This window comes from Chelonoidis abingdonii, chromosome 11 (genome assembly GCF_003597395.2).
Source record: "Chelonoidis abingdonii isolate Lonesome George chromosome 11, CheloAbing_2.0, whole genome shotgun sequence".
In the NCBI taxonomy this organism is placed as follows: Eukaryota; Metazoa; Chordata; order Testudines; family Testudinidae; genus Chelonoidis; species Chelonoidis abingdonii.
The window spans coordinates 33045615-33057845 of record NC_133779.1 but is presented as its reverse complement, the minus strand read 5'-3'; the positions used below and the strand labels follow the sequence as shown (position 1 = coordinate 33057845).

General features: G+C 48.2%; 1 protein-coding gene across 1 annotated transcript; it reads left to right on the top strand.

The window, feature by feature from the left end:
• Positions 1–394: 394 nt before the first annotated feature.
• Positions 395–10930, top strand: PLEKHJ1 (pleckstrin homology domain containing J1). The gene is made up of 5 exons (XM_032779811.2): positions 395–496; positions 2596–2662; positions 5376–5466; positions 6031–6094; positions 7155–10930. Exons 1-5 carry the CDS (start codon positions 410–412, stop codon positions 7218–7220), a joined length of 375 nt encoding a protein of 124 aa, XP_032635702.1. The 5' UTR covers positions 395–409; the 3' UTR covers positions 7221–10930.
• The last annotated feature ends 1301 nt before the right edge of the window (positions 10931–12231 follow it).

Sequence of the window (12231 nt, the reverse complement as noted above, 5' to 3'; positions counted from 1 at the left end):
TAAGTGGGTGGGCTGCTTCCCTCTGCCCTACAGGTGGCTGCCTTTCTATGGCGTGTACGGTTGGTGGTGTGCATTGGGATCCTACCAGAGGGGAGGTGCTGTGGAAGCATGCGTGGTTGTAGTTTTATAATTCATCAGCAATGTCCTAGCTAAGGCTGGTGAGTGCAAGATGGACTCAAAATTGCTTGAGGTGTGGTCATCAAAGAGCTGTTCAACTGAGAATTAAATGCCAGAAGCTGCTTAAATAAGCAGTGGTGACTTAAATTCTAATGGAACTGCCCCCTAGGGTCTATTTAATCTGTGAGGCAGAGATGCAACCTAGCAGCACATTGCTGCGTACCAGTGAGGATGGCATGTGCCCGTCTCTTCCCTTCCCAAACAGCTCCAGCTCTCCATCCTCCACTTCTGAATGCTCTTTTCTTATGCAGTGCTGAAGAAACGACTCGTGAAGCTTGTGGTCAACTTTCTCTTCTACTTCCGAACAGATGAAGCAGAGGTATGGAAATAACCTGCTTCTGCAAACTGGCTGCATATGCTGATTAGAGCTGGTGCCACAGGAACCTGCCTTGTTTTTTAATGCGTTCATTACTGCAGTGTCCAAGGACCAACCAAGAGTAAAAGCCCATTGTGCTAGGCACTGTACTAATGCAGCGTAATAGATGGGCCCTGCCCTGAAGAATGTACAATTGAAATAGTCATGAGGTGATGTTCGCAATTAGTGTTTGACAAACATAATGAAACCTCTGCTTGGGCTGATAAGTACCCACTGTACCGCCCAACCCTGGCCACTGTGTTTCTGATGCTATGGTCCAGGGACAATCTCTGAAACACAGCCATTGCCAAGCTTTCCTGCGGGACTGCAATTCATTTATGTGAAACTAGTGAGGTGGATTTTAAATTTAGAACTGGGATTCCTTTGTAAACCATAACTGCATCATTGCTTATGTGCCAGACCTGGTAATAGTAAAAAGAAAACTGAAGCAATGTAATAGCTGTGTTCTATTAATATTCATTCCTTGGACCTTTATAAGTGTGCAAGGGCATTGTCTGGTTGCTAGAGCAGAGGAATGGAGAGCTGGAGACTTCTGCGTTCTGTTCCTGCAAATGACTTGATGTGTGTCCTTGAGCAAGTCGTTTCATCCATCTTTGCCTTTGTTTCCTCATTGGTGGTAATAAAACGCACTTTATAAAGTGCTTGGCTATAAGGTGCATGATGAGTGCAGTATGGCACTGTTGCTGCTATGCCATTTAACAGTCTTGAAAACAAGGCGTTTGGGGTGATGTTTTTGTAGTTTGTGCCAATCTCAAATACATGTGACCCTAAGAATCCTTGCACTCTCAGTAGGGTTTTCTCTCCTTGTTACCTATCTCCTCTGAGAGTCGCAATCACAGGATCTGGCCAAGAAGATGCCACACTCCACAACCACTCTTGGGTGATTAACACGATTTCACAGAGCTCTGACTACATAAGACTAGAGGCCATTCTCAGTAGCAGATTTCCCTCCAGTGCTGGTTATGTGATTTTTGGCTGCTTCTGCTACTGGTCCTGGCCATAACACTATAAATATTTCCCTTTGTGTTTAGGGGTAGATGATCCCAAATGGTCCAAGAATAGTTTGGAAGCTTAGAATAGTGTGTGCTGAAGGGATACAAATAACACCTTTTATTAAAACTGAGTTGATTTAAAAAAATCTTTCCTTTCTGTTCTGTCTGTCTCTTGCGTTTCATTCGGCTTAGACAAAGAATAGAATAGTCAGTTTCACTTTTGTTTATGCTTAGCTTTGCTCTCTGGTTGCTCATGCCCTCACTCAGTCCTCCAATAGATGAGTTGCAAATTTTGCAGGTGAAATTCATTTGTTTAAACTGTTTTTAAAATACATTGAATTGTTTGAATGCACTGACACATTCCATTAGTCTCCTGCAAAGTCTCAAGCTTTCTCTTTACCAAACCTAAATTTGGATTTCAGTTTGTCCTCTCGCACCTTCCAGCCAAACTTCCTTTGCAGACTGGTTTCTGGGGAACTAGAAATAAACTTTTACCTTCACCTCTCTTTGGGCAGCTCACTGAGCTGTTCATTAAATCACCAAAATGAAACTGAGCAAATATAGACGTCTAAACCACTGAACAGATACTAATAGGCACAAAATATATTTATACAGTGAAACCTGACTGCAGAGACAAAGAAATTGGCTGCCTAAAGAACGCTCCACATTAAACTCACTCAGTTCTATTTGGGTTATGATGCCTTCCCTGAAGTCCATCCCTCGGTAGTTTTTGTGGTTTATCAGTGTCTTCCTATCTTTAAAAATATTTTCGCTCGCTTGAGTTGCTGTGGAAGACCTGCTATACAGCCTAAACATAGGAAATCGTGAAAGAGCTGTGAATACCTAGATAGCACCAAAGAACTAAAATACCTTAGGACATGTAGTTTCTGCATTAGCATCTCTTAGTTATACCTTTCTCTCATGAATTGGTCACTGTCCTCCGCACGTCACACTGTGTTCTCTTTCTCAGGACAATGACTTGCATGTTTATAGAACTGGCTGAACGATGGGAAAGGCTGTTTTAAACCTTCTCTTTGGATTTCTTTCTAGCCAATTGGAGCTTTGCTGTTGGAACATTGTAAAATCACCAAAGAAGAGGAGAATGTCTTTTCAATCAGTGAGTTTTGGATACAGATTCTCATGGATTTCCCTCTCCTTAAGATGTGGTGTGGAACTTTTCCCTTCTCAGTCAAGTGGAGGAAGGGCAAGAGTAAACGTTTCTGGAGTCAGATTATGTACCGTATTGTGGTGGGGGTGTCAGAGCTCAAATGGGGCAGAGGCAGTACATGGAAGGAGAGACACTTCAGGAAAATCCTGAGTGTTGTAGGACGTGGTGTTGGGGATTGAACAGAGGCCCCTCTTCCCTCTCTGTACTGCATCGTTGCCACCTCATGGTATAATTACTGTGCTTCTGAAGAGGCTGTCTCATGGTTGAGGTGTGAAAACCAAGACCCTGAGCACTTATTGTCATTGAAGATCCTGTCTCATGCAGTCAGGATGTGAGCTCTGGTGTCCTGGACAAACGATCTGTTTTGCCTCTTGACTCCCCCTTGTATTATCAATAGGCTTTTCAATAAGAATTTTTAGTTCTTCACTCCCTCTCCTAAACTGTGGCACAGTGATGCTGTGTGCTAAGTAGCTGCTGTGCTCTGTCCCAGAGGTGGCTGCAGTTAATTGCTGGCTGAAGTGATCCCTGGGTGCAGTTTGTAGAGCTCTGTGGGATGAAAGGAGCTGTGGAAGAGTTGTTAAACACCAGTGGAAATTCCTGTCTGGGAAGACTAGATATTGATTCCCTGCTGCATCTAGACTCTTGCTTTGTGGTAAAAATAAAATGAGGCAGCTCAGATAAAGCACTTGTCAGGGCTGTCCTAGCTCCGGTGCTCCCGCCATGCTGTTTGGCCTTGTGTTGATAGCAGTGGCTCCAGCTGGCTTGCAGCATGTTGTCCTTTGTAAGCAGCCTTTCATCCAACAAGCAATCATTGTGCAAATGGTATGTGGCGAAATAACAGGATGTTTCCTCCAAGGCCATCCCCATATCTGTTGGCCTGGCTGTCAGGCGCAGCTGCTTCAACGTGCGGAGCCTTCAGTCCCTCCTTGCTGGAATGGAGGCGAACTCCCACTGTCTCCACTGGACTGTCTTGAAACAGAGTGTGCCTACGGAGAGGTGCCTGGGCGCCAGCCTGCCGCCTGAATTCCTGCTGCCCTAGGGCCTTCCTCTCCCCTTCAGCAGTGGCCATAACCCTGGGACATGAGCTTTCTGCGGAAAGGTGCTTGACTGGCAGCCCGAGAGTCCTGTATCCCCTGAATGGGTACAGCAAGGACACTACTAGCTTCCCATGCCATCCCACCAATGTGTCTCCTGCTCCGGAAGGATCACCTCCCAGGGGGACAGGGTGTTTACTCAGGCTACTAACAAAATGGGGCAATTAGTGGTGGCTTGTTCACGGTCATCTGAGACCCACCAAAGCTCACCTCACATGCACCAATCATGAGCCAGCAGCTCTGTCCTGGGCCGGAGTCTATCAGGTGCTCTGAAAGTGACAGATTCTTGCAGTCTATTGCCATCCCATTGAGCCATCCAGCCCTTCCCTGCCATCCCACTGGAATGACTGTCACACGCTCCTGGTATTCCAAAGCTCTACACAGCAGCACGTCAGGCTGCAGGTCAGCAACAAAGCAGACCAGTGTGGCAGTTCCTTCCCTAAGACATTTGCCTGCACTGCTTTGCATAGAGGGATTTGGTGATGCAATTTGTCTGAGTTATCGCCAAGCTGGAGCGCAGATCTACATTAACTATATCCTGAAGAGCAGAGCTAATTAGTTAAAGGGTCTGATGTGATCTTGGTAAAGCATTGAAGTCACCCAGGGAGTCAATTTCCAATCTGCAGCAGTGCCAGCTTTTGGAAAAGTTCCTGCTTCTAGGGTAACTTAATTCATCTCATTTCTGCCTCCTCTGTTCGTGTATAACTCTCATACCCTCAGCTTGTGGTCATAAAAGAGCTGGTGGCTGTTTTCGAGAACTGAGGTGTTAGGCTGGTCAAATTCCAACTTGTTCAGCTACGTTCTCCCTCATTACGCTCCCTGGCTGAAGCTTTGAGATGTGGTGCTTTTTGCTGCCTCTCCTGAAATTTGGTATGGCATAAAAAGCTGTCCCGTTCCACCCCAGAGGTGGCTGCATTGCAATGGTGCATGAGCTGATTTCTTTGTGTATCCTTCATATAGCTCTTTGGTAGGGTGTCTCTCGAGATGAAAAGTGCAAATATCTATGACCATGAGCCATTGTAAATGTGCCTTAAGGAGGCGATGAGCCCCTTTGCCAGGTCTGTGCCACTTTCAAGGGACAGTTGCTGGCAGTGACTTCCCCAGTTGGCTACTCTAACTTTTCCAAGAGAATAAAATGACTGGGGGGCTGCTGGGCTATGCCGGTGACAAACGACGTTACTGTGTGCTGCTGCCGCTGGCTTTCCTGGGGGGTTCACAGCAGCTCTGCTGCAAACTGCACCTTAGGGGTTTGAAAGCAACTGACCAAAGCTTTAGTCCCACTGCAAAGTGAGTGACTGGGAGGCTGGGTGTGTCCCTGGCTACAGAAAGACAGGAGTGGGGCGGTGCGTCTGAAAGGGGCTTGAGTGAGGAGATGGTAGGAAGAGAAAGGGGGCCGGGCCTGGTACTACTAATTTCTGCCAGTGGATCTCCTGCCCTTTTAAAATACAGAAAGGGATAGTTGTGGCTTGGCACAGGCAAAGGGGTAAATTGTGTAGAGGGACTCGTGGTGACACTTGCTGGTGGGTGCAGGGAGCGTTTCTCAACCATCCTTTCCTTGTCCCCGGCAGGTTTCATTGAGGAGCCGGACAGGAAATACTCCTTTGAATGTGACACCGAGGAGCAATGTCAGGAGTGGATTGAGGCTCTCCGAAGAGCCAGGTAGGGCAGCCGGTTGGGTGGGGGGACTTCACCACCACTGCACTGTTCTCAACTCAGGACACAGCTCAGCACTGGGTGTGCCCCGCTGCAGTTGGGGAGAGAAGAGGGAGCTTACTTGGCAGCAAGCAGCACCAGGAGTGCTCTGCCCAGTTCAGTAGAGAGCAAAACACGGGCCTGGCTGTAGAGACGTTATCTTGGTCACAGAATAGGGAATTGTTCCTGGATCTGGACTAATCCTTCTGCTTGCTGTTTGGTGGACTTCCCTGATCACAGCCACTGGCACTGCAGGCTGAGCTCTGTGGAGAGAGGTGTTTAGGAAGCAACAATGCGACCTGAACCGTGTTCGCTCTATTGACAAGGCTGGGAAGGTGGCTGTGGCAAATGGTCCTTTGCAGTGGCCTGTGAGGAAAATGCCCCCTGGCCATCTAGCCTAGACTCTGCCCCATACCCCACTAGTGCTGGTGCACATTTTGCAGCAGTGACTGAGCTGAGACCTTCCTTAGGACTCTGAACCGCGTGTGAAATATGTCCTCTCTGTTCAGCCAGACACTCCTTGTCTTGCAGCTACGAGTTCATGAGAAGAAGTTTGATCTTCTATCGGAATGAGATTCAGAAGATGACAGGGAAGGTGAGTGTCTCCTATTTATCATCCACCGGCCCCTTTCCATCCATCAAGGCCAGGAATTGTCAATCCGTAGGGAGCAGAGAGGGGTTTGCTGCCTGGTTTACACCAGGAGAAAATTGGAGCAGCCAGAACTGTGTTTTCCCCCTTGTGCTTGTTGCAGCCTATGGGAAAGAGCAACCCCTTAATAACTTAGTTCTTGAAACCATCAGTGTCAGTTTTAAGGAACCTGCCTGCACCAAAGGGTTGCTGTACAGGCTGCCTCAGTCTTTCCTCATGCAGCAGCAATGGCCCATTTAACTTCATGCCTCCAGTGCAGGAAGTCACGTTAGATCCCGCTCAATGCGGTGGCACTGGTGTACGGCGGTGGCTGGGACTCTGTCCTTCTGGTGCCTGGTGCTCAGGTAAGGTACCTGCCTATGCAGTGCAAAGTGCTTACAGCACATCACATCTTCTATGGGGCTTGCTGTGAAACAGGCATGTAATTGTCCTGATGCCCAGCTGTGCTCAGCTGGTAGAGCTCTTACTAATTTAACACTGAACGTGGCAGAATCAGGCAGGGGTTATATAAGATCCTTCTGCCAGTGCAGTCATGGGCTTCCCCCACGTCTGCCCTGCTCCTGCTCCTGCTTTCTCAGAGACCAGCAAGCCGTAGAGTGACTGTGTGACACCAGCACACGTCTGTACTAAGATGGCTAAAAAAAAACCCACATAGCTGACTGTCTTACAGCCTCCAGAAGGGCTGATGGGCTGTCCTTTGCCACTCCTCCCCATCCCCACCACCCTGTGTTTCCTGCTTTGACGAGGAATCAGCACTTCGTCTAGAAGTTAATTTGACCATACTCTGATGGCCAGGCCTAAAGTAAATGAATGGCTCTGGCTGCATAATCTCATGCTGCAGCTTGTCCCGTGTACTGCAGTGCTGTGAGGTGGCCCCATGCTGTAACAGGAGGTACTGAGATCTTTAAAGGCACAACCTGGGCAACCCTCCCTGGAATTGTGCAGGAAAGGCAGGCTGGGTGTCTCGCTCCCCCTTACTTGTGGGCATGTTGTGCTCTCGCTGCAGGACCCCCTGGAGCAGTACGGAATCTCCGAGGAAGCCCGATTCCAGCTGGGAACACGCAAGCTCTAACTGGCAGCCTCCGCCCCCACCCACCCCCAGTGGGCTTAACTGGCATTCAGCCACCTCCTTGCCGTGGGTGGTGAAAACACCACCCCCAGCCAGGGGGAGCGCCTGGGACCAAGTGACTTATGGGCCAGATAATTTGTACTTTTATTTTTAATGAATTCATTGCACACTCCCCTTCCTGTTTGTCTTCAGCCCCTCGGAGCTCCCATCTCCCTGCTGGGTTGTGGAAGCAGCAAGTCTTAACTGGCCACTGCCGTGTCAGCTTTAACTTGATTGACCATAAAACTGCTAGGCTGAGGGACAGATGGGCTGCCCACTCCTCGGGCTGCTGAGAGCCCTCCTCAGGAGTTCCAGGGGATTTCAGCTATGATGCTGATGTGGAAACAAGGCTGGAGGTGCCCTGGTGGGAGCGGCCCAGTGGTCTTCCAGCATGTGGTGCTATTGTAAGGCAGGGATGATCTGGTGTAGAGGGCCAGCTGGCGCTTAGTGCCAGTGTGTTTTATGCCAAAAATGTGCCAGTAGTGGCAGCATTTCTGCTGGGAATGGCCTCAGGACTCTCCAGGTGGCCTGCTGCACCCCCTGATGGCTGCTGTTTGGCACCTGGGTGCTCAGATGCTCTGCTGGCTTTTGGAAAGTTGGCTAATTTCAAAGGGGGGAGGAGGGTCTTACTTTAAGGGGGTGTTTTTTGGCTGATCGGATTCCTTTGCTTACAGTGGTAGGGTCCATGGCCTTGAAATGCCAGACCCTCGCCCCTCTCTCTCACTAACGGTCAGGCCCACTCCAGCTGCTAGATCTGCACTGCACACTGTTCAGCTCCAGAAGACGCAGAGAGCAGCTGTGTCAGGGAGGGGAAGCCCTCATCTGTTATGGAGGGCTGCCCCCAAATGGAGGGAGGAGGAGGAACTGGCCCTTACTCTAAGCAGGATTAATTTGTCATGTTACTGCATGGTAGCTGCTGGTGCTCCAGCTGACACAGTGGCTGTGTCTTCATTTCCTTACATGTACACACAGCAGCAGTGATTGCTGCAGCAACTGCACAGGCTTACTGGGGCCTGTCTCAGCTCAACACTCTCACCAGGGTCTAATTTTGAACTAATGCAAATTAATCCAGCTACCAGGAGCCACCCTACAGCATCTTAAAATGCAGGTCTAACTTCCTGCACAGGGATTGGAGTGTGGCTTTCTCACCAGGGCCCAGGAGTGAGCAAGGCAAGGATTTGAAAGACACCTGCAGTGAGGCAGTCTAAACCACATGCCTCTCCCTGACCTTCAGAGCAAGCTGTGGTTCCCAGTGGCATTGTTCCCTTGTCTAGGAGTGCTGTACTGCCATTGGCTTCCCAGAGCAGGCAGCCTGCTGTCAGGCTAGAAAAAGCAGCTGGGTGGATGCTGCTGTAGTCAGCGTGAGGGGTAGGACCACATCCTGTCTATACTGAGCTGGGAGACCGGGTCCCACAACATGAATAGCTGTGCAGGATGGCTTCAGGCTTTACTCAACATACAAGATGCCTCATTTGTTTCTGCAGCTTCCCTCATCCTCTGCAGCTTGAGTAGAAAAGACCAAAGCAATCCAGTGATTTTCTAGAGAGGGCTGGGAGACCTGCCCTACTTTTCTCGTAAGGTACTTCTCTCCAAAGCAGCCCCAAGGGGAGGCCTTAGCTGCAGGCAGCCTTCTCCTTGATGGCTTTAGTCAGCAGGGACCAGCATTTTCCCCCTAGCACGTCTGCAGAGATTGGCTTTTGGATGGAAGCAAAGGGCCACCTCCTTTAACTGCTGTAAGACTGCCAGCAGTGAAGTTGCAGCCAGGCACGAGTGGTGTGGCAGGGCGACTGGCTATGGCTATGTGGCTTGGCCTCTGGCCAGCCTTGAACCCACCCGCTAAACAGTACAGAGTCTGTTTGCACAAACCAACACTAGTGCACAGGGACAAACCTTGAAGCTACGAGGCAGCTTTCTACTGCAGGATGCAATTGCATCAGGCATGTAGCACTGTTACTTAGACTCCCAAGGAGGAAATAATTCAGGTTTAGAACATTAGCAGAGGCTCATTGTTTTAGTACAAGACATCAGCTGCAACATTTTAATATCTCCACTAGAGGTGCGATATAGGGGCCTTACCCACTTCTTCACCAGGACCAGCGTGTTCGATGGAGGCTGTTGCTAGTAGCTTCGACATGCAGCTCTAGGACTCAGCGGACAAGCCCTGTACAGTGTGGGAAAGAGGCCGTAGTACACTCATTTACCTGAGCTTTTGTCCTGTCTGCATGGAATGCTATTAGAGCAGCTTGGGCAATTGCTGGAAGCTGTAACTCAGCTTGGTGACTCATTATGGCTGCTCAGGGGTGAATGGCTGGCTGGAAAGAGGCTCTGGAACCCCATGGAAGCAGCAATAGAGGATTAAGCAAGAGCACATTAGAGAATGACCTCAGTTGCCCCTATACTGTGATCTCAAGCAGTCCTCTTGGCCTTTGCTCTTGCCCTGAGGTAGAGCAGAACGGTGCTCCACATTTTTGGTACTGAGCACAGCCCTCCCCTCTGAGGTTAGTTCAGATATGGCTCTTGCTAGCTAGGGACTGCTAAAGTGTCCACGGTTACTATAGCAGTTGTCCTTTGGGCAAAGACTAACTGCAGCAACACTTTCACATAAGCTGATGCAAAGGCTCTGTATCAACTGACCTATGAAATGGTGTTTAAGAGGCTGCTTTGAACTGTTGCAACGGTTGCACTCCTGTCCCCACTGCATCAGCAGCTGGAGAGCAAGAATTTTATTCCCAGGGTCTCATCTCCTGTAAGTCAGCTAAAACAATGCAGCCTAAGCCAGGAGCAGGCTTTTTATTAACTCCGTAACATTGGTACATCACATTAGGGAAGCTGGAGCTTTTTTTAAAATAGGAGAAAGCTGAGAAATGCAGTAGTTTCATACAGAATAAACCAGATCTAACTTATGGAAAGATTACACCCAATATTTCTCTCTCTCTCATGTTCGAACTCTGTTTGATTGTTCAGCCAGCTTGCTTTTGTGAACTTGCCTTTAGAATCAGCGTTGCTTGGTCCACTGGCTGACTCAGTTGTGTTTGTTTTACCAGACTGTCTCAGTGCCTCTCAACTTGCTTGAGAAATCTTTGCTGTTTAAAATTCTAGCAGGTGGCCATTTGAACATAGCTCATGTCAGCCAAGATTTCAGAACTGGAGCATTGGTCACTATTGTTGCAGGTTACTTAGAACAGTCAAACTACTGTATAAATATTCCCTCTTCTGCCTTCCCTGTACAAAAACACTAGCTTTTTCTTGTTACCCTTTCAAAGGGCAGACCTTAAGCTTACGGTTATCATTGCACACTGTATAGAAATGGGCATTTTGTTGGAGGGGGTGTACATTAGGTGAGCAAGAAACAGCTCCAGCTATTTGCTTAGATTAGGAGGTACGTAAATTTCACTTTCGTTACTTAATTGAATGTATAAGAACAGATGCTGTGAATAGTTATCTGAGCATGGGTGGTGCCCAGTAACTCACTAGACCTAGCTTTGCATTTCAGGATTAAGGGGGAACAGTTTTAGGAATCTGTTATCACTGGTCATCTATATACAAAAGTTTATCTGTTCAGGTTCTTTTTTCTTGTTGGTGGTTAGTTGCTCTAACAAAAGCATTATCGACTGATGCTGTTCATAGGTTGTACAATCAATATTCTAAATAAACACCACCTTTAATTGTTTTAACCTGGGTGTAAGTTGCAGCTGCTGTGTAAGAATCCCATGTGTGTTTTCTTCAAAAAGAAAGTAAGTAAGTTTAAAGGGGCCTAAAAGTTTCAATCAATAAGGTTTGGATTTTCATTCATACCTAAGCTCCACTGACTTTCAGTGCGATTTGTGCTCTGAACTCATGGCCTTTGGAAACTCCTACCCTAATGTTCACCCACACTGAACTCCTCAAAATGAAGTGACCCTTTGCACAGGAAGGAAGCAAACAGCTGACCAGAGGTATAACTGTAGTAGAGTCAATGGAGAGACTAAACTCACTTAAAGCATCACCCTTGTTACCCATGTCCGAGTCTGAATGGTTGGCTACAGCAGTGGGGCTGAAATGGCAGAGCCCCATGGGGAAATCAACAGCAGCTGTACATTGCCAGGAGTAGGGCAGTTAGATAGGAGATTGCTGTTACAGTCCCACTAGAAGAGATCCCATAGCACAGTGGTTCTCAAACTTTTGTAGTAGTGACCCGTTTCACAGAGCAAGCCTCTGAGTGCAACCCCCCTAATAAACATATAAAGTAGTGTTAAATTAGTAACACCATTATAAATGCTGGAGGCAAAGGGGGGTTTGGGGATGGAGGCTGACAGCTCATGACTCCCAGAGGGGTCGCAACCCCCAGTTTGAGAACTCCTGCCATAGCAGGAGCAGCGAATAAGCCCAATGGGCCAGCCACTATTATCCCCCCTACAGGTCCAAGGCTACTGAATTCTCTTCTGCTCCTGGGACCTGACTCGCTGTAGAGAAGCCTTGCAAAGGAAGGACTCCAGAAAACATGTCTAAGAATGGGGCACCTGCTCAGTGTGTTGCTGTGACCCTATAAGATCCTCACGTAAGCCCAGCCTTAAGTCCATCCCAATTCAGTGAAGCATGAGAATGCTTTGAAGGGTGAGGGCTTTTGTCTCTGCTGCAAGATAGCAATTTAGCAAATGTTTTTAAACCATCACTTCTGCTCCAGGCAGGAGAGTTTAAACCCAGGAATTTAAGGAAAACTAAGCTAAGTTGAGCAACCAAGTCACTTAGTTGCTTAGCAAGAGTCGGAGGAAAGCTTTTTGAAATGTGATTTTTCAATTGCTAGCTCCTCAGAAGATCATGCAATGCTTGACAGGGGTAGAGAGGCTCAAAGTGAATATTCTACTGTTACAGCTAGAGTCAGGTCAACTGCCCAAGTTGATACACTCAGCAACAGTGAAAAAATACGGGAGTTTTGCGGGTCCACTGCTCTAGCAACCGGCAAGTATTGAAGGGGAGCTTTGCACTCGTGCTGTGG